Raw genomic sequence first — 23242 nt, forward strand, 5'->3', positions numbered from 1 at the left:
GGGGTTAAAATCCAGAGTCGGGGGGGCTGTCCGAGGGGCCGGGTCCCATACACCGAGCGCTGAGATTTAGCCCCCCCTCCCCGTGAACCTTCACCTGCCACCCCCTTGCCAGGTGAGGAGGGGTCCCGGGACAGGATCAGCACCAGCGGATCCTTTTTGGACAGACAGAAGGGGGGCGGCTGCTGGAGGAGGGGGTCAACCAAAAGGGTCCTAGCAACGGCTGCTGAAGACGTGGAGCAGACGTCATGGCCGTCCAGACCACGCCCGACTCGGCGGTCTACCTTCTCATGGTGAGTATTCAGTGCGTCCCCCGCGCGTCGTACCCGCTATCACGCTGGGGAGGTCCCCAGGGGTCAGTGTGATGCATGCTGCTGCCACACTGGTGGGACCCCCTGCCCCCCCCCTTCGCGAGGCTCCAGCGCGTGGAGTCACCGGGTGCCTTGGTGCTCGGAGCTGCACCCCCGTGTGATGGCTGCCCTGCCCTGTGCTCACTATACCCGTCCTCCCGAATTCCAGAGATCCGCTATGTTCCAGGCTTGTGGCGTTCCCGGTCCCGGTCCCGGTCCTGGTTCAGTCCCTTCAGGCGGGCGCTCCGATAACAGGGTCCCCTGTCTGCAGTTCTCCTGTGTGTGCTGGCTGGTGCAGTGCCACATGTGCCCACGTGGCATAAGTGTTTTCCCCAGCACTTAGGGAACAGGGAGAGTGTGTAAGTTTTGTGTGCATTTGGGGGGGGGGGCTGTAATGTCTTTTTTAGTTGTAGTGAAAAACTTGTGTTCCGGCACACCCCCATACCGCCCCATACAGTTCAGGGAGGTCACCATGTTTAGCCATAATGCTCACCCCCACAGTGCCCCCCCGCGACAGAGTGATGTGGGGAGTGTCTGTACCTGTGCACCACACCTGTCGGGGGCAATGTTGCTATGGTGATGGAGGGTTTCTCTCCCCAAAATCTGACACCATGAGGGCATCATCATCATCATCATCATCATCATCATCACCCAGCAGGGCAGGTGCAAACAGCAGCACTGCACTGGGGGAGGCACGATATTAATGGCATTAAAGTCAATTAACATGACATTTAACGTGATTACAGCACATATAAGATCTCAGAACTGGGTCTATTGATGTGCTATTTTTACCCTGACCGTAAATTTACTCACTGCCTGGGAGAAGCGCCCTCAGTCACACACTCTCCCGTCCCTCACCTCCCTCTACCCAGCTCCCTCCGTGGCACTGCGCAGTCACGTGGCCCCGGAATAAATTATCGCGACTTGCTGCCACCTCGACGTCCCGGTCGTCACGCTCTGGCAGTGTCACTCACACAAATTCAAGCTGAAATATTAATTACGGTCCCGGCTTCATAAACACGTGATTCTACTGCGATTGTAAATACGCGTCAAGTTAACAGTATTAAATGATTTAATTACTAGTGACATCTCCTGATATTTCATCCATCCATTTCCAAACACTTGTCCTGATTTTGTTCCACACAATATCTTAAATACTCCCAAGCCCGGGAGGGGACATGGGAGGAAAAAAAAAGATTAACATTTGCGAAATCTCGCAAAACATTAATAACTGTGCTGTATCCGTTTGAAATACAAAAGATGGAATTTTGGCCTATATCGACTAATAAGTATAAACGTAAACGATACACACATGTCCAGTTAAGTGTGCTTTAAGCATTAAATTTTGGGGGACAGTGCACACCATGTAACTTTCATGTTATGTGTTCTTACGCGCATTTATGTATTAATAATTGCACTATGTCCATTCACTTCCTGTGACTGTAAGAAAGTGCACACACCACCATTGAAATATCCATTACAAATTCGACCGTACATAAATCTGAAAAATGGGTGTTGTTCGCTTTTGTTGAAACACATGGCAGCCGGAAAACTGAATAAAGTTCATTTTACCGCAGTGCCGGAGTTAATTGATCAAACCCGAACCCACTTTCGTGTATGTCTCCCTGATATTCTTAATTGATGATGTATGCATGTATGGAAATGGTATTTCAACACCGCGGTAAAGTTTTTATATGCAGTTTTCCGGCTGTAATATCTATCAATGTGTTTACATATATATATACATATATGTAATTTATTTTTTTTCAATGTTTGTGTGTGCACTTAATGTTTAACAGCCCATCTGTCTTGCTTGTCACTGGCGGTTAATTAGTATAAATAAATGAGTATAAAAACACATAATATGAACACATGGTAGTATGCATTGTCCCCCAAAGGTTAAAGTTTAATTTTTATTTCAGACGGACACAACATAGTCATTAATGTTTTGCGAGATCTCGCAAATGTTTATCTTTTTTTTCTCCCATGTCCCCTCGCGGGCTCTGTAAAATATAAACATATAAACATATAGGTTGAATATAACAAAAAAGGATATAACGCAAACTGCATGTATTCTAACCACGCCAAGTGCTGTAAAGAATATTATTATTTTTTCCTTGTGAACGAGGGCATGTGGTGGATAATTTCGTGGAAGCCAGGGACCGACCCTTTTCCCGTTAGCTGTCCGTATCAAGCCTCTGTTCTTCCAGCTCCTCTTGTGCTATTTCTAAATGCAAATTTTTGCAGCATACGAATTTAAAACAAGTTTGGATTGGAACCTCTTAAATACTAACTTATATCGACACCTGGATATGTCTACCTTCCGCTTCATCACCCAGATGACTAGTAGTGACATTGTTTTACCATCATGGGTTAAATAACAGCTTTGTACTATATAGTATGTAGCAGTATGTAAATAGGATGGATGTAAATAGGAAGTGCTTTTCCCCATTTTTACTTTTAGTTCAGTTACTTCAGCCATTTACATAAGTATCTAGTTACCTAAAGATGCAGTTCAGGTCGTCTTATGCATGGCTCTTGTAACAACGACCTTCTTAGTCAGTTGCAGCCCCTTAGCAACTCTGCCACCTTCTGGCAGGCAATGTAGACAGTCCATGTGAACAGGCAGCCCTGTTTGTGATCCAGTGACTCTAGTCAACAACAAAACACACACACACACACACACACACATACAGAACCACAATGTGAGCTGACTGGCGATCCATCATCCTCGGAGATTATTCACTATGGTTACCAGGGTGCCCCGCCCAGCCTTCCCATCCGGACCTGCTGTCATTAGAACAATTCAATTAAGGAAGCGGTGGATATTTACCACGAAGGGATGAGATAAAACAAATTGTCTTTTACGCTCTCTTGGGAATGAGATTTATTTAAGTGACCTACAGTGAAAAACAGTGAATGTTAATGAACATATTTCTAAAACCGAGGACGAACATAAAACTCCTCATCCAATCAATATAATCAAATATTTATAGATTTTGCGTCTTTGTTATGGATTACTGAAACACAAGCCATTTTCTAATTGTGTTGTTGTCATCCTGGAAATGTGCATTTCGCTCGTACACATACTGGGAGATTCTACACATTGAACGCTGCATTTCATAAACTGAGGCGGATGTGCAATTTCGGTGTACAAATTTAATAAGAAATTAGGTGTCTCTGCCTGCGGGATTGTGGGACATTCATCAATGGGCTAATTTCTCCATTTCCCCACCAGTAATCTGCTCCATCTGATCCCTGATTGGCTAGCAGTCACAGGCGGATATGTGAATGGCGGCAGAAAGCTACACATGCGAGTTTTAACTAGGCGTGATCTTGGGTTAATCTCAGATTATCCCAGTGTCAGTGTAACCATGGCTACTGTCACGTTCAGGGACACACATCAGTGTAAAAATGTGCCATATTAAATAAAGTTGCATTAACATTTTAAGTGACATTACGGTCCGGTCCTGACTCGATCTATGACTCCCGAAAATAGCTTGAATCGTCATTCAGGACCCGACCGTAATGTCAGTTTAAATGTTAATGCAACTTTATTTAATATGGCACATTTTTACATAGACGTGCCTCACAAAACTCCTTTATAGTGCTTTACGGTCATTTTGCAGTAGGACCCAAAATGTGAATTCCTGTTATTCTCTGACCCTTTCTCTTGAAAACAGCATCTGCAAAATATAAAACTAACAAACTGTGTGTGTATATATATATATATGTGTGTGTGTTTGTGTGTGTGTGTGTGTGTAGCGGCATATTACAAATTTGAATTGTAACCGCAAATGCAACTGAACACTTGGTACCTTGTACCTTGTCTGTAGGTTAAGATTGTGGTCATGTGACCCAGCTGTTACCCACGGTAACTAGGTGAAAGCAGCAGTGTAATCATAGCCTGGCCTTGACCTGCACATGTCTGCCAAGCCAGTATGATGTCATTCCTCATCCATCATTGCGTGCTATTTTTAAGGCTTTGGCCCAGACCATAATGCTCCCCATGTTAAGTGGACCTGAGTTCTGAGACTGCAGACCCTGATCCCATTACCCTGGAACGTGGCCATGGATGACGTCTGATTTAAAAGGCATCTGCTTACCATCGATACGGCTTCTTGCAGACACCGTCTATGTCAAGTGTAACCTTGTTTTTCCTGAATTTAGGAGGAACTTAATTGCATTTCATCTCCATTAAGAAGGTTTCAGATGAATTGAATGAGTGGACCTTTCGCTTTAGGCTTTATAATCACCACCCATGCTATTGTCCTTTCTGTTTTCACATCACCTCTCATAACTAGGATCACTAATAAATATGTTGTTTAAGTAACTGATGCTAATTTAGTTCTCTTGTGTTTTGCCCATCCCCCTCCCCAACACCTTATTGGCTGTACTGACAGCCAATCACCAATCGTAAATCACTTCTGAACGAGGGCGTCATACGTCATAGGCTGTCTGCTGGCTTTTAACTGGGCTCCATGAGAAATGAGCAGAGGGGAACAAAGTCCTGTGAGGTGATGAGGCGGGGGGGGGGGGTGGTGCCTGGATCCTATGTGACAGAATTGCATCGATGAGATGCAGAGATAGGATGCTTATCAGATAACAGTGGCTGTACTTGATGATGAATTGTGGTACGTCTGCACCACAGATTTGTGAATGTTTACCAAACCATCTCAGACTACCGTATACCAGCGTTATGTGTCCTCCCACAGTCCACAAACATGCTAAGGTGAACTGGAGTCGCCAGATTGCCTGTAGATGTGACAGCATGCATGAGTGATGTGTGTCCCCTGCGATGAGTTGGCTCCCCATCCTGGGTTACTCCTTGCCTAGGACAAGCGGGTATAGAAAATGGATGTGGATGTAGGGGGAGTTTCTAGCTATTGAAAAGATTAGGCGCTGAGTGTATTTGGGGCCTGACTTTTTTCTTTAAAGGAAGATCGGCATTGGGGCTAAAATTCTCAGGGGTAACCTTAAAATACTTGAGGCTGTAGCCCCGAGTGATCAGACCTAAGGTCTGGGTGGATGTAAATATGAAATAAGGAATGTGTAGTATCTTTACTTTGACTGTAGGGGGCAGTGTTGGCTGTGTCATTTCCCCTCAGTAGGAAAGGCGTGACATGCCAGGTGTGGGGTGCACAGTCGCAAATGTCTCTCTAAACACAGGAGAGAAGCTGGAAACCCGCTAATGAAAGCTCCTGACAGTCACCACCCTATTTAAGCCTTAAATTACGCTAACGCTAATTAGCATGCCTTCCTCATTTGCATTTCTGGAGCAGCCGGGATGCCGTCGCAGGCGAACGCAGACGTGCTGCTGTCCCGTGGGCCGGCGTTCTCAGCCTTACCGCACGGAGACCCGCAGCGTATGCTGGTTCCCGCTCCAGCTAATTAACTCGCCTTAATTGGTCCGACTGGCTAGATACATAAATATTTACCCCACAACTTCCAAACATCTGCAAAAATGTTCATACAAAATTTTCATTTTCCTCATTATTTATCAACACAAATCTGACCACCCGGAAGTTACTGTGCTAATAAACTAATTATACGCAACATTTGATGCAAAGATGCTGATAGTCTTTGAACTGAGTCTGAGATCTATACACTTTTGTAACTAATTAGATTATGGTTATTAAGGAGACCCTACATTAATCTGAAGAAAGGTGATCTTCTTCCTAGTCTCACTGGTCTGAGATCAGACCTTAACGTCTATGCTACATCCACAACAACTACGGGTCATAAACGAGGACATTACTGGAATAAGATGGAGATTAATTGGCTAAACTCTCCTTCCTTAAAGTGCATTTACTGATTCCTAGCCAGCTGCACACCTGCCTTCTCCCGGTTCACGCTGCACTGCCTAACTCAGCCCCCAGCAACATTCATCTTCCACACGCATTTCTGAGATCTGTAATTATGGGATTCGACGGGGGTGAGTAGTCACCCTCGTGTAGGGATGTTGGGGGCGGCATCACATACATCTCGTTCAACAGAAAAAGAAAAGAGGTCTGCGGTTGTACAGCTTGCTGCCTTTCAGTATTTTAATGGGCCACATTTCGGGCCTTGGCAGTACTCTGCCCGTCTGGGTAGAAGCTCTGAAGCGTTTAGTGCCCGCTGGGACTTCCTGAGAACTGGGTTACTGGCACCCGCTCTGGGGGACGTGCACCTCCCTCCTGCCTGGCCACATCCTGTGTCTGTGGTTCTGGTAGTCGCGACGTGCTGGGGGGGGGGGGGGGGATTTCACAGAGGCCAGGCCGCTTGATTTCGGCTGCCGTTTGTAAAGCGAGAGCCGTCACCGTGTCAGCGATGGGCAGCGGCTATGGCATGTGCGCCACCGCAGGTTTGACGCAGAGGTGAGGCTCGCTGACTGTGTCGCATGTATCAGCTTAGGGGAAATGGCAGCTTGTTTCTTGGAGGGTGAGGGGGGGGGGGGTTAAATTATTGTAACGTAAACTGAGCTGTGTAACAATAATTCCCAACCATAAGACAAGACAAACTATACAGATCCTGGGGCTCTGGACCCCTAGTGTGGCGTTGGGAGTGCACCTCTTGGAATGGAGTCATGTGACAGGTTTCCTTTGCACTGATTTGTCGCCTTGCGTCATGTGCTTCCTGAGGCAGGACATAGGCCACTATTGCTGGATATTTGGTTATAGGAGACGGTTGGATGGTTTGCCTCCAGCGACCTGGACTAAAGTTCTGAGGCAGAGCACCTGTTAACCTTCTCCATCCTTCCTGTGTTTGGTTTGCTATCCCTATCCCATTGAAATGCCACTTTTATTATAATTGGTGCTTATTCCCAACCCTGGTCGGTCAATGTCACTCCTGAAAATGACCCTGTTCTCACGAGATCAGGTTAGGCCATTTTTCTAGCACCTCTGAAGTTTCTTAATTAAAGTTCATACTGAAGGGCCCCAAAGTCATATGTTTAGCTTATGTGCATAATGTGGATGGAATAGGGGGGGAATTAAACCCATCCTCCCGAGAGGAGCTATTTTAGATAGTATAGATACCTTTATAAGGTAATAATAAAGCATCTTTATGTTTATACCAACCATTATAATGCATTATAAAGGTATCTATACAGCATTATAGATGAGAGCTTCATAGAGCATTTATAATGCATAATACACACTCCTATAATGTGTAAAAGGTAGGTAAATGGTAAATGTTTTTATACATGTTTATAGGTATGTTTATAATGCTTTATGAATGCATTATAATGCATTATGAATGCGTTTATAAATTACTAAAAACATGGCCATAAGTGTTACCAAAAACATTTTAACCTAACCTGTATATTGTAGCCCTACACCGGGACAAGATATGCCTGTGATCCTCACAAAGAGTATGGAGAAATATATTAAAAACTGAGTGTATATCTTTGTAGTGCGTCATACTTTTTCCTTTTTTATTAAATAGAATGTCTTTTGAAAAAGATTTTTCATTCTGGATATGTCCCGGTGGAATAAAATGACATATGTCAGCATCTGAAAAAACTGGGGCAGATGTCTTCCCACGTCCCACAGCTTCCACTTGGCCGCCAGTTCGTGCGGTTTGGGGTGAGCCCCAGTGCCGGGCGTCTTGGAGGAGCGGCGTCACTTTGCCAGGGCACCTGATCGGGCGCCATCTGCCCAGGCGACGCGGCAGATGCGCGGATCGGCCGCCTCCTACCCGCTGCGGGGCCGGTGTGGGACTCTTCCTGCCCCGCATATGGCGCTCGTTAGTGAGTGCTCGTCTTTTGTTATTGCGATGAACAGCTGAATTAGACAAACACTAGGTGCATAAGTTGGTGGGATATTGTAAGGACGCCGTATAATTATAAATCGCAAAAAAAAAAAAAAAAAAAAATCATCACTGAAATCATGGATAAAACTTGTATACTAAGGTAAACTTATTTTAAGTGCCATTAAAAAGAACACAACCATAATCCGTTTAATCTCAAAAACTTACTGCAAACACGACAAAAATGTGCCACATGGTACATATGTTAACTAGTATCTAAAGTAATCTGTTTCGCTACGATGTAACCTCCGAAATATCATTCACGTTTCCTGTGACAAATTATGTGATTTCTACATTTGCACTGTCGGCATAAAATTACATTTTATGTGTGTAGTTTGATTTTACCGACCACCGAAACATAACTGAGACCATCAAGATAACTTTTGCAACCTGTTTTAAATTCACTAGTCGCTGTCCTATAACCTGAAAAACTGAAATGCATTCAGCTTTCCTTTTGTCACGTTTACGCCCCGTAATTGCGGCTAAGAAATTCACTGCTTTCAAGACCTACCGAGTAATCTCAAGGTGGCTATAATTTATTACGAAGGCTTGGGGTGTAGTTTGGGTTATTAGCTTTTTTTCTGCGGCTATGTAGAGGCGCTATAAAATGCATGCGATATATCATTTCGTTTCTTAAACAGAAATCGAAGCACGTCGTTATTACACATCACCTTCCTTCTCCCACATGCGTCATTACCAGCGCGGTGCGGTTTTAGCGGCTTTGCTAGTCCGCTGCCGGAGCGATGCGCGGAGGTACCGGTAGCGTGTATGTGAGCGCCTTCGGGCCGCTTAATGCACATCCAGCGTGGGTTCGTGTCTTAAAACTGCATTACCGTATACAAGTTTGTTGTTTAAATTTTAAAACAACAGACAGTTCAGCACTGACACCCTCACGGGTTTCAGTCCCCAGCACTGTTGCCTGCTGATCACACTGAAAAGGCCTTTTTGTTGGTTTGTTTATTCATTCACTCATACATGTATTTATTAATTTGATAGGATCCCTTAAGTATCTATTTATTTTAAGCTGTAGAGAGGAGGGAAGGTTTACAGAGCGCTCTGCCTGGTGTTTGTAACGCAGCCATTTTATTATAAGAGAAGAATAAATGTGCGGCGCTCACAGGAGCTCCGGCGTGGGGCAGTGACCTTCGCCAAAGGAGATTCGGGCTCTTTTGTAACGTGAGACCTAGCAGGTCTGAATGGCGGGTCTCTGACAGAGCGCAGAGCCCTCCGGTGTGCTGTGGGGAGGAGTATGGGGGTCAGCTTCGTGGGCCGGGTTGCAGGCGGCTCTCCCTGTCACGGCCGGCGCATGTCGGGACCCGTTCCATCTGCGGTTCTGTCTGCGACACTTCCTGCGTGCTGCTGACATGAAGAGGAGGCGGCCCCGCGACTCCGAGGCCCTGGACCCGTTTGCGGCCCCTTTCCAGGTTGGACTCGTGGCTGATGGGTGACAGGATGGGGCCAAGACGGCCATCTGTACACATGGCGCCCCCTGTCTGGTCAAATGAATCAAATTGATTAAACGTTTCGCCTTTTTTCGCTGAATGACGTGATCAGTCCGGGTCGTAATGTGCCGGATCATCGTTTGGTCCTGACGTTGTGTTCAGAACAGCTTTCAAATTAAAAAGGATTTAAATTTTGTCTGTAGTTTTTTTGAAAATGTCTAATTTTCCAGTTACCTTGAACAAAATGGTGTAATCCTGCATTGGGATTTGATAATATAGCCAAATAATTGTAGAAATCAGTTCAGTTCATTTTTCTATTGCCAAAGGCAATTTTCCCAGTGTAAATGTTCCAGACTGTTAGGCAAATATTTATCAAAAAGAACAGCATCAGGAATAGGCATAAGAGCAGCTAACGTTAAATAGTCAAAAATTTGATAATTTACATTGTTCTTTTATAAAGGCAGAATAATAGAGTGACAGTGTACTGCTTTTCAAAGGCCGCCACGACTGAGCAGAATATCAGCGTGGAAGGTTATCAGGTAAAATCTTAGGTAAATGGTGTGTTCTGCACTTTTAACATCTGCCTCTAGAGGGAGACATGACGACGTTGCCTGAAAGCGGACCGTCTAATTTGGCCGAGATTCAAGAGATGTAGTTGCCATTTGCACAGGCACACGCAGTACGGGTACATAGGAATTTTTGTGCAAAGCTCGTAGAGTCAGCAGTAAAGACTGGCTGTGTTACTCTTTTTACCTTCCCGTTGTACCAAAGCAAAATTCTGCATATTTTTCTTCTGCCCACCGTCACAGAGAGGCTAATTTTAGAATTATGCTCATATGTACTTCCTTAAGGCACAGAAGAAAAGCTCTCCATTGTGCTTGGGGAGGGGAGGATGCGATGTCATTCTGCGCTGAGGAATGGGCCGTCCTCGAAGCCGCTCCCGCCGCTGATCTCCGTGAAACCCGGTGGTGCCGGCTGTGCCTGCCCCAAATAACACTCGGTGGCTGTTGATGATTTGTCACCAGGACTTTGGGACACACTGCGGGACACGCGTCCTTGTGGGGACTTGCTGCAGTGTGCCTCTTTGCTTGTTTGACCTCTCTGTGCCTCGTGACATTGACAGATAGCACGACAGCAGCACTTGCTGGCTTAACAGACCCGACACCCTGAAGAGAATGGTTTACCCACAATGCACCTCAGTATTTACAGGGCCGGCTCAGTACCTGCACACAGTTACTAAAACCCGTATTTGGATTACTGATTCTGGGACAGTGGTCTGCTGATTCAGTAATTGCTTCCCATGATGGCAGGTTAGATGGTCACCTCACAGCTAAACAGAGCAGTAAATCTGTCTTGTAATAGTTCCCATGTTGTTTCTTTCTTTTGAGATTATGTGCCTCTAAATTCATTCAAATGAGACGCCTGCCCACCCCATTGAATGTGAGAAGGTCAGGGGTCATCGAGGTAAATGGAATTGTTTTTCTTCTTATGTATTATTTTTTGGTTTGATTTTTCCTGAACACCTCCCCTAGGGGAAATTGGAAATAAGCTGAAATGTTCGATTAAATTAAAGATTACCTTTAGAAAAAGCATTATTCTTTACCGGCCCTTATTGCCATATCATGGTAGCCGGTTGCCAGTGACAACAACACAAACATTAGCGAGGCTCTTATAAACTCGACATGCTCTGTACATAGTGAGGCCTCGCCTGTGACAAAGTGTGTTTGAATGGTTGATGCACTGGCAGTGCAAACAAAAGCTATTTTGGTCTGGTTTTCGTCTGTGGTTGTTTTTTCCAGCTACGAGGCCTTACTGAGCCACACTGCACAAACGGGGCTCATAATAATTGTGTTTGAATTATGATGTTATTATAGGTAGAGTAGCGAAACTCTGACTCAAATTATGAGCAACAAATCTAATCAAAGACAAGAAAATCACCCTGTAAAAGTGATATATGTGCCAAATGAGTGTGAGTGTTTTTCTCTGGCTGGTTATTTTATGGGGGATCTCAAAGTGGATTTTTGCTGAAATTAGTCCTTTTGTGTTTTATGATGTTGGATGGATTCTTTCATTCATGCTGTAACTTTCTGGTCAGTTTTACGGACTGAAGCTTGTCAGTGGTGTCATTGCACATCCGAGGCAGTAGGGGGCATCACACAGAAATGGACTGACCCACATGTTTAACATCTTATAGTACAGAATTTCCCTGACGCATGAAACAAATCCCAGTAATTTATATTAACCAGGAAAAGGGAACTGGACACCTGACTTCGACTGACGAGGACGCCCCCCCATTTAATAATGTACTCATGACAGAAGCTTTAGGTGGGCAGTAATGATTATTACAGTGTTTTTAAGATGTTTGTTAATTTTCCAAGATTACTGTGAGCTAAATGCAGAAATCTCCCTGATTATTGCCTTTTGTTTCACCAATATCGGGCAGAATGGTTCAGGAATCGACTCTCTTCTGGAACGACGACTTTCATTTATGACAGGTGTCACTGGCCCCCTTTGGGATCAGGGATGTGAATTAGCATGCTCGCTAACGAAACAGCTGTCTCGTTTAAATTCCTCTCCACCGTTTAAATTCCTCTCCATCGCCACTCCCACCCCTAAATAAATTCCCAATCCCTCCCTCCCACCATGTGAATGCGGGGCGAATCTTAAAGACCTTTAAATCTTATAAAACGATACATTAGGCACGATCCGTCCACTGTTTAGCCACCTGCTGTATGGCACCTCTGTGGTACTTCTTCCCGTGTTTCTGCATCGCTGTGCGCCATCGTTCCGGATGTTAGCCAGGCAGTTAAATGAATGAAAGCTTATCAGCCGTGAGGCAAGAGTTAAAAATATGTCTTATATACAATGTTGGCTGTGACTCACATCCCTCAAATAGTAAGAGAGGAACAGAGGAAGGCGAATAGCGGCAGGGGTGGTGTGTCCCACGTTAAGCTGCTTATGTAAAGCCTTCAGTAGGCCTTTCTGGTCCAGAAATAACTGAGACCGGAGTGGGGGCATCCGGGCTGTGGTGCAATACAAAGCAAGCCTCCATAAATCTGCTCCTGAATCCGCTAATGAAAAGTGTTTCAAAGTATTCCTCAACCATTAGGGAAGAGCAGGAGAGAGAGAGTCTGTCTATAGTGTTCACCCACTACTGTCTCTCTGTGTCTATCAGCTACTGTCTGTCTGTGTTTGCCAGCTGCTCTTAGTTACTCTCTGTGTCCTTTTTTGTCAGGGGTGTCGGGGGGGGGGCATGGCCCAGCACTTGACAGGGGCCCTTGAATATGTCAAATTACATACAAAATTGGGTGGGGGTGGGGGGGACAGGGTGACTTCTTTCAGGGTATTAGTGGTGTGATCAGTATTAGTGATGTGATCAGTGTTAGTGGTGATCTGACCCAACTAGCATGGTGTACATGCTCAGCATTAGCTCGCCTCTTCTGCTCCGGTGTCTGAAGGCAGCATATCTGCTTCACAAAGTCTGCCACAAGACATCCCCTTGAAGTAAATTCGGTGTTCAGTTGGTGTAGTATTGGTGTAATTGGTGTAGTTGGTGTAGTATTGGTGTAGTACTGTTGTAGTATTGGTATAGTTGGTGTAGTATTGGTGTAGTTGGTGTAGTATTGGTGTAGTACTGGTGTAGTATTGGTATAATTGGTGTAGTATTGGTGTAATATTGGTGTAGTTGGTGTAGTATTGCCGCGATAATTACCAAAACTATGATCAAATGCCATCACTGCCCTTGATCCATGTTAAACTACATAGTAATTTGCAATAGTCCAGAAGACAGGACCTTCTTCCTGTATTTCGTTTCTAGCTCAGGCCACAGACATGTCCGACCAATCAGCAGAATGAACGTTCTTGCATGGTTTGTAGTGGTGCATCTCAGTTCATTTGGATGTTCCTCTGTGTGAAAGCAAACCAAACCATGAGGAAAACGCTCCAAGTGTACAGACTCGAAAAAAGATTTGGACCAGAGCAATTGAAGTATACATATGAAAACACCATGAATCTCAATATACTGTACATGTAAGGCACATTGCATTTAAGGGCTGGGAGGACCAAAGCAAGCCATGTCAATTCATCAGCCCCCTCTCCCTTGTTTAAAACCCCTGCCCCCCCCCTCCCAGTACCACCAGCTGGGCCTCAGGCTGCAGACATTTCTTTTACTGCTGCTGAGCGCCGTCTAGAGAGTTGGGGGTTGCCCCTGACAACGGCTGCTAGGAAACCATTTTTGGAGTGGCTTCATTAGGCTGTGAGCTATGACTTCATTGATTAGGATGTGTGGAGAGGCACCTCATCCGGATGAAGACACACAAACGGGTGACTCACGGTCATCGTCATCCTGTGTGTAAGAGGACATGGACACGTGCAGGTGACATTGTGTCGCGTGACGGGGATTTTCTGAGAGTTGTCCAGTGTAAACAAAGGGTGATTCTTTGATGAATGAAATCTTGTCAATAAGAAACAAGCTCATCCAACTCAGCCTACTATACAGAAAGAAATATTTAAAGCCTCCCGTCCATTAAGGATTACCTTTAGGTTTGCACAAACTGCATTGTGAAGATATTAAAAGTCCAGCAGAAATGGTTTCAGTGGTAGAATTAGTGCAACATACACAGATTGCATCCACCCGGTTTCTGAAGCTAAAGTTAGTGTCTCTGGTTATAGTTGCACTGCTCTGTGTTTGGTAATCTGAACTTTGATCTATAACCCAGAGGTTCCAAGTAGATAGTAGATATAACATGTACCTCATTCTAAAAAAAAATGCTTGTCAATTCTAGATACAAATGTAAATTGTAAATGCCAATGATATGCTCAGTTTCCCCTTTGGTGTATTGTAATGTGTGTATGGTACTATTTAAGGGAAGTACAGTATCTGATTTTACGGGTTTTAGGGGTTTGTTGAGTCATTGATGACTGGAGTCAAATTCCCTGTTTGCAAGCATACTTGGCCAGTAAACCTGATTCTGATTGTGTCCCACTGTTAAAGGTGACACAATGCCTGGGGGGGGGGGGGGGGTTCTCTCAAAGCATGGCCTGTATGCAGTGTAGACCAGAATGATGGCAGTCACAGATTAGCCTGATTTTGGTAATATCACGCCAAGCAGAGACGTGCCCTGGATCCTGTCGCCCTCCCTCCCTACCTGTGTGTTACTGTCGGGACTTTTATGATTGTGTACACAAAAGATCCCAGGAAATCGAGGTCCCAGGGTCTGGCAAATGTTGCTCTATTGCTTTTTGAAAAGGTCAGAGAACTGAAATGGATCCTTTAGAAAATACCAAGGTTCATAAAATGTCAGGGAGTTCTTTACATCTTTAAAGTGTTCATAAATCAATATCACATCGGCATGTGATGTCGCAACCTTCCGCAGCTTGTGTTCCCCTTGGTATGTCTTCACTATGTCGTAAGGTGTTATAAAATCCATGTGACCTCCATGGTGGCTCCACACAGGTTCCAGAACATCCATCCTACGCCACCCGCTAATTCCAATTGAGGCTCAGGAGCGACTCTTTTGAAATGACTAGTAGTTCATTAAAGTCCACTGGCCCTGAGATCCGATACTGATTTCCTTGCATATGCTAAGGGATACTTTCAACTTGCCCAGGCTGGTTTTCCACCAAGGTTCCGTGGCTCCAAAGGCCCACTGTAATGTTCAGCAGTACGGGCCTCGTGGTTGCACCTTTCGCATGGACAGTTTCCATTGGCAACTGTTGAGTTTGCTGTTACTCTTGTCGTAGTGCTCTGCAAGCCAAAGGTAAAGTGTGGTGTTGCATGGGGCTGGAGTTTAACAAGGCAGGAGTTTTTTTGTGAAGCTAACTTAAGAGGATATCGCAGAATCAAAAAGATGGAAAGCATTGCTGAAATATATCTGGATCAAAAAGATTTTGACAAAGTATGTTTTCAGTTTTAATGTCTTCAAGATGTCATGTTACATTGTTCCCCACACATTCGTGAAACACGTTCCTGTCATTTTGCTGTGCTAATTGCCCGTCTCATTAACATTTCTTAATTCAAAGTCATTACTGTTTTTTTTTTAGTGTACAGTCTTTCTTGAAAATATGTTATCAGCTGCCAGAAATTCTGTGCGGGGAAAAGAAGAAAAGCATATTTATTTATAACGTTAGCGAAATTAATTGGGACGGTGCTAAAGGCTAAAGGTACATAAGTATATAAGGTATTTGGTGGTTTCTTCTTGAAAACTTTTCCCATAAATAATGTCCTTTTTGCTGATATACTTAACTTGAATAGGTAGCATGACATTTTATGGATAAGTACTGTTTGTGGTGCCCCTGTTCTTTGTAAACTCCCCCCCCCCCCCAACGAGCTCGCATTTCAATCTTCTTGGACAGGAATACATTTCGTGTTGTTCAGCTGACGTATAGAAAGGCAGTTTTCGCGGGTAACTGATACCGTGTTTAGTCCAGCTAGCCTAAATGAAATGAAATCACTCATTTATACAGCAATGTTGTCCGTGCCCCTTCCCCGGTGTCTTGCACATGGCTTTGATCTCATTTTAGGGACAGATTAGGCAGACTGGAGCTCAAATCTGGTGGATTTATGCCTGTAATTTCTGGGTATTTTGACACTCGGAAGTCTATTTTATTGACAGATTCTTCGCAAGCAGGATGATGGAAACTATCCATTGTTCAAACTGGAGATCCTGTAGCCATGTTCAATCAAGGAGCTCCATCACGGCGGGTATCGCTGTGGGGTTTTCTGGAACGTTCTATATGCTCCTTCCTTCTACTTAATTAAGGTCCCTTTGGCACCGTCATGGCTGCCCGTAGCACAGAGTGTAAGCAGAAGTAAGAACACAAAGTATCACTGCGGCCCTTTTAAAACCTAAGGCTTTCCCAGTACTGCAGCCATTTTCGGTGAACAGCAAACGCTAAGCATCTAACCACTGCTATTCTCTTTTTTCCATTTAGCCTGTTTTGTCAGTGCAGCTAAGGCAATGATTCCCGTATGTCAGGGTAAATTAACGATCTAGTGATAGTAGTGAAAGCCAGGATCCAGTGCATCTCCAAGTGTGCCCAGCATGTCCGGTCACTAATACCCACACTAATGCTGCTAATTCGACTGCTAATACCGCTAATACTTCAGCTAATACCACTTCAACAAGACGGCTGAGCAGAGGAGCAGCGGTTAGCAGAGGAGCAGCAGTCAGCCACCAGATTAAGCTGTTTGTCTCTCGAATTTTTTTCTTCCTGTCCCCATGGTGATTTTACACTCTCCAGAAGCATGTCACTCTGCAACAATGTGTGAAGTGAGGTGTTGATTGGTCAGGTATAGAGGTATTTATCCTATTTTAAGAACTTGCAAAAGATTGTACATTTTTATCATAAAGCATCTAAATACGTTGGACACCGCTTGAAAGTGATCGCTATAAGCGAATGATCGTTATAACAGATTTTTTCTTCTTTATGTCTCAGGCTGATTATCATCTAATTGACATTTGTATATTTATTACATGAATATCAGGTAATAAACAGCCAGCGTCGCTATTTACTTAATTTTATTGCCGATTTCGAAATACAGTGCAGCTGTTTCAAACGCTTTTCAAATTACAGTACTGCACAAATTAAATTACTGAACTGTGTATAATTCAAATATGCTATAATACAGTACAATATTGTACATAACTATTCAGTTCAATTAAATTTTAGTGTGTGATCAAGGAGCAGAGAACGGCTAGGTGCGGAGCCAGCGTTACCCCGAATATTCCTTGCCAATGTGCGGTCTCTGACGCAACAAGCTGGACGCCCTAACACTAAGAAGCCTCATGGAGTTCATCAGAGAAACATGGTTCAGCAGTGGTTTTCCGGTCAGTGTCATGGAATTGGGGGAGTGCACTGTATTGCAGTGGTTTTCCGGTCAGTGTCATGGAATTGGGGGAGTGCACTGTATTCAGAGCTGACAGAGTTGCAGAAGCCTCAGGTTAAAAAAAAAGCTTCATAATTTTATTTTTGGGGTCTACTGTAAGAGATTTACATGCTTCAGTGTTCCAAAAACACGTTGTTTTTCTCAAACAGTATTTCTCTATTCACTGTCTTTAACGCTCTGTTAGAGCATTAAGTCCCACCCCCAATGTGCCCAGTGTGTTCTGATTGGTCAGCCTGCCCTACACGTTCTACCCCTGTTTTGCAGTCTGCAGACACATTCTTGCAGGTAGGAATCCGATAAGGATTGTGTTACAAGGTGACCTCACCATGTAACTGAAGTAAGGGCTGGAATTTCAACAGGGTGTTTCAGGCAGATTAGGGAAAAGTGGTTTCTCTCGTGAGAGTTTGGCGTGTACTTTGGGCCTTAAGACTTTGCAGACCATTTACATGCACATAAGGCTATAGAAAACACTAAAGGAAAGGGAAAAACCGGAGGAGCATAAAACGGTCCTTTAACAATACAAGGCACGCCGATGCCATTGGATACCCAGTGCTCCGCTGATGTTGAGCTCTTGAAGTGCTGGCTATTCTATCTCCCATGCGAGGTTTCATGCATTGTTGCTACAGCCGTCTATATTCCCCCTGATGCTAACGCTAAGCAGCCATGATGGAACTGAGTGCTGCCAGTGGGGGGGGGGCTTTTATTGAAGCTGAGGGTTTTAATCATTCAAATCTGAGTTCTGTACTCAGGAAATTCCATCAAAATGTCTCCTGTGCCACAAGGGGACAGAAAACCCCGGACCATGTATATCCACATGTGTCAGATGCATACAAAGCCACCCCCCTCCCCCACCTTGGACAATCGCCTCTCTTTATTCCCCAAGCACTCCCTGGTTGTTAAAGGTGTAAAACCCGCAGTGAGAACACTGAAAGTCTGGCTGGAGGGGGCAGAGACCCTGCTTTCCAGCAATTGTTCCAGGACACAGACTGGAATGTATTTGTAGTCCAAGCAACCTGGCACTGCCATTCTGACATCAACGCAAGCTGGGACTGCCATTCTGACATCAACGCAAGCTGGGACTGCCATTCTGACATCAACGCAAGCTGGCACTGCCATTCTGACATCAACGCAAGCTGGGACTGCCATTCTGACATCAACTCCTGCAGTTACTCTGTCCTGGGCCACATTAGCAAGTGTATGGACAGAGTCACCACCCACAAGAAAATAAAAACATTCCCGAAGCAGCCATCCTGGATGAAGAGTGAGGTCAGCCTCCAGCCTACGGCAAGAGATGCAGCCTTCAGGTCCGCTCAGTCAGGGCAAACCTGAGGAGGGGGATCTCAGGCCAACTATAAATAACGGATTGAAAATTACTTCAACTCCTCTGATCTTGCCGTAGAATCCAGGCCATTACCAACTTCAAGCCACCCAATGCTGCCCCCCCAACCAGCTCCACCTCCCTCCCTCATGAAGGCTCACTTTGAGCAGGACCGCTAGGATCTGTCAGTCATAGCACAGCTCCCACTCAAAGCTTTGCAGGCTATCATACAGCGTGTGGCCCACCCTGAGCAAGGAGAATGTATGGAAAGCAGCTGGGCCTGATGGAATCCCGAGCGGCGCCCTCCGAGCCTGCAGAGAGCAGCTAGCCGGGGTCTTCACTGACATCTTCAACTTGTCCTCAGCCCAGGCAGTTGTACCCACTGTTTCCAAGCCTGCCACCATTGTGCCGGTTCCGAAGGACTGAGCTGCATCGGCATTCAATGACTTCCGCCCTGGTACTCTGACCCCCATTATTGCCAAATGCATTGATAAACTAGGGTGTCCTGGTGCCAAGTGCACATATGGACACCCTTGTGTTTGAACATGGCGTCCATTATGGACACTCGGGTTCAGATCGGGGCAGCCGTTCCTCCCAATCACGCCCCTCCAGGTCTCACTGTCATTGCCCACATTGAAGTCTTAAGCCACCTCAAGTCCTGACTCCAACCCACTCATGACCCCCAATCAGTTTGCGCATCGCTTCAATAGGTCAACAGAGGATGGCATCGCCGTGGCGCTCCGCAGTGCTCTGGCCCACCCCGGCGCTAAAAACTCTAAACACTAAAAATGTCAGAATGCTCCTTATTGATTTCAGCTCAGTATTTAACACATTCCTGTCAAGCTGATCTCCAAGTTCAACCAACTTGGTATCAGCACCTGACTCTGCAAGTGGATTCTGGACTTTGCTGATTAGCAGACCCCAGTCTCTCAGGTTAGACAACCCCACGTGAAACATCGGTGTGCCACGAGGCTGTGTGCTGTCATCCTCTCCCTTTTCACCCATGACTGCATTGCTACATATGGTCACAACACCATATCCCCCCCCCCCCCACTGACACAGCATTATTTAATCTGCTCACAAATATTATTTATTTTGTATTTTGGATGTTTTTAATTCTATCTACCTCATCTGTTTATTTACTGTTGTTTTCTATTCATGACAAATAACATTTCATAAATTTTATATATAGCTTCTGTCAGTTTTGTATATACCTGTATATTTGTATATCTGCACATACCTGTATATCTCCATATACGGCAGACCCTGTATACAGTTTCTGTACAAGCTCTTCACTCCTGCACTTTACTGTAAATTTTCATGGTTCTCTTTGTAATTCTTTTGTATTCTTCTGCATTTCATTGGCATTGCACCCAGCATGATGATGATAAAATTGAATCAGAATCTGAAGAAGAGGGCACTGTACAGTAGGTCAGGACAATGGCTCAAGCCACCCAATACTGCCCCCCCAACCAGCTCCACCTGGTGTAGCGAGAAAAGGGCATAAGAACGGACCCAGGGGCACGATATAGCAGTCAACTGGTTCCGGAAGGCTCTCTTTACTGCTGTGGGATTATATCTGCTGGGATTATCGGATCAACCAAAAGCTCCTGTCAAGATAAACAATGTCTACATCCATAAGATATATAGCAATAGAGGAAAATCTGACTCTCTGTGGCTTAAGACCTTATCGACCGTTAGGACGAGACAGCAAAAAGGCAGACAGGTCTGTGTACATATTCCTTATGTGTGCTGAATGTCTGGCTGCGGGTACAGGAGGAGATGTCCTCTCCCGCTCTGGGTTTGAAGACTCTTTTGGCCTTTGGGACAGTCGCCCTACCTGCTGTGGATCTACCCCACCAAGCGTACGCAGTCGCCGCTCGGTTCGCTTGCGGGAACATGCTGTGGCCTTTTGCGAGACCCCATGGATGTGGCCGCTATGGCTGGCCTGGGATGGTCTTCCGGGCAGCTGATGCTGCGTCTGACATCAGAGCCAGACACAGCGGGTTCCTGCACAGCTCAGAGGAATTCTCAGGCTCTCATTAATTCAAATTTATTTATTTTCCCCAAGAATCAGATTTGCACGGGCGACTGGAGCTCTGCCATTGGTCACACAGCGAATGCTTCAACGCCAGACTAATTATGCAAGGCGCCCGGCCCTGAGCATTTCAAAATGAAGTTTCGGGGGGTAAATGGACCATAAACAAGCTGACCTAAATTTATTTTGTCTTGCCGTTGTGGTTATATGGCCCCCGAAATAGCTACTGCGGTGACAGACTGCATTTGCGGTTCAGGGCATGTGAACCCGGTCGTAAACACACGAGCACCGCATAGCCTGGAGCGCCGGAAAAATTAGCCAGTTGAGGGCAATTTTCCAGGGCCATGTGCTCCAAATTGGTGGCCACGTGCCGCCCCCTCCCAAAACGCAGCCCTCTGTCTTCTGCCACACACTCAATTATCCCCCGTCTCCACCCAGTGGCTAGGTGGTGGTTTTCTGTTAGCCAATAGCAGCTATCAAAATGGAGCAAAGGTCCTTTGTTTATCTGATACCTTTGCCACCCTCAAGCAGGTCCCCAAGGAGGGTGAGCCGGTCATGTCACCGCAGTCTACAATTCAGAACGCAGCCCGGCTGCACCAGGGAATCTCTGGGAAATGGAATTGGACCTCTCAGCTCTGGAAATCATGTTCTGGCTCCTGTGGGAATTCTGCCCAATTATAGTGGCGAGACCGTGGGTTCCGGGGTCCTTTCCGCTGACGGCTGCTGGGTTGTCCGGTTGCCCGCCCGAATTTGTATCCATTGCTGGCAGTGCCCATGACAGCCGTTATATTCAGTGCTTTCTGGGGCGACAGCGTACAAGCGGGCGGGTGAAGCCACATTTTCCAAACCAACATGGCGTCTACGCGTCACCAAGGAGGGGGTCACATACTACATCATATAGACCGTCTGAACAGGAGCGTGAGCACGCACTCTGCCCTTTTAGCATACAGCCAAAACGAGCAATAGGCTGAGTTAGAGCGATTTAATGCCTGGTTGCTATTTGATTAACCTTGAAGCAGATTGCATTCCCTTTTCACACTGCTGAGGGCGGATGTGTTAAAGTAATGGTGCATGGAATCTCGCAAAGTTTGCCTGGTTATTCCTGCCTCTGGGAGGGAACTGTTGGAGAAGTAGCACCCAACCTGCTTGAGGTTTGACTAGTTAAATATTTCATTATCTATCCATCGATAACCATCCTTCCATTTTTTATAACCTCTTCTCCCCAAATCTCATGATGCAAGTCACCGATCATTAAGTCGAATAATTAATATTTTAGGTAAAGATATTATTTGCTTTATGCATGATGACTTCAGAGACATAATGACCTCACAACCAAGGGACTGTAACTACTTGAAATAATTAAACCGATTTGGATAAAACAAGGTCACACGAGTTTCCCTGACAATACCTGGCTATTAGATGTACTCGACCAGATGCCACTGATCTTGCAGAACAAGTGATTTAATTCCACTCTATGATCTTAAAGTGTCGAGGTAATAAAGAACACTTTGCTGAAGTGGGGATGCTTGTGGTGAGGAAAGAGGTGTTAAGATTCGTTTGTAGTTAACATTTTTCCAAAATTATAGCTGACCTTAACATTAGCAACAGACTGCTAATATGCAGTATCTGCAGTCACAATCTGCACAATCTACAATAGTCGCATTGCCAGACTATCCAAGGGATGTACTGTCATGTGACCTTGTTGCAGGTGATGTTAATCACAAGGCAGCTCTCTGCTGAGCAAATAAATTGTATAGCATTTCGAAGTACCAGTTGACACTCTTGGCTTTGAGACAGTTCAATTCCGTCACGTTCCAGCGACTTGTGAGGGGCGGGACTGTGGATATTGATTCGCTTGTCGTGTCCCACAGCTCGGACACCCGCGAGACTTTAGCGTGAAATCGATTTGGTGGCTGCCCTGTGCCGACATGTCTGGCTGTCGGCCCGAATCAATTACCGAATTAATAGCTACCACGGGTAATTCCAGGATGCCGGGCGCAAACGCCTGCCCCTCCGTCTCCGCGTTTCAGTCGTTGATGATGAGTGTGGCTAAGTTCAGCCACACGACACGCACACGCCGAAAGCGAGGGTGCAGCCCGACTCTGGTCAGAGAGCCGCGGATCGCTGGCCAGTCCGCAGATGGGCTACTTCTGTGGAGAAATCTGTGCAGAAATGAGTAATATAGCGACAGTACCTAAATAAACAGGCTCGTCTTAATCCTCTATTGTGGTCGAGTTTTAATGGGGATGGAAAAGCCAAATTATTAAAATAAGATATGTTAATAAGATTACACATAGGTGGCACAATTAGAAGCATTATGCATGTCATTTTCTACTCTTTGTGCTTTCTGGGGTTGTATGCTTCTCTGTAGAGTCTCGGATTGCAGGGCTGCCTGATCTAACACTGGCTAATCTAAGTCAC

The 23242-nt window shown here is 45.4% G+C and overlaps 1 protein-coding gene across 1 annotated transcript in view; it reads left to right on the plus strand.

The window, feature by feature from the left end:
- Window positions 1–271: 271 nt before the first annotated feature.
- The window catches only part of frmd4a (FERM domain containing 4A), a 136806-nt gene continuing 113835 nt past the window's right edge, over window positions 272–23242 (plus strand). The window contains exon 1 of the mRNA XM_072702721.1: window positions 272–290. Within this exon, the coding sequence (XP_072558822.1) occupies window positions 288–290 (3 nt within the window). The 5' untranslated portion in view covers window positions 272–287. The remainder of the gene's footprint in view (window positions 291–23242) is intronic.

This window comes from Paramormyrops kingsleyae, chromosome 1 (assembly GCF_048594095.1).
Source record: "Paramormyrops kingsleyae isolate MSU_618 chromosome 1, PKINGS_0.4, whole genome shotgun sequence".
Classification (NCBI taxonomy): Eukaryota; Metazoa; Chordata; class Actinopteri; order Osteoglossiformes; family Mormyridae; genus Paramormyrops; species Paramormyrops kingsleyae.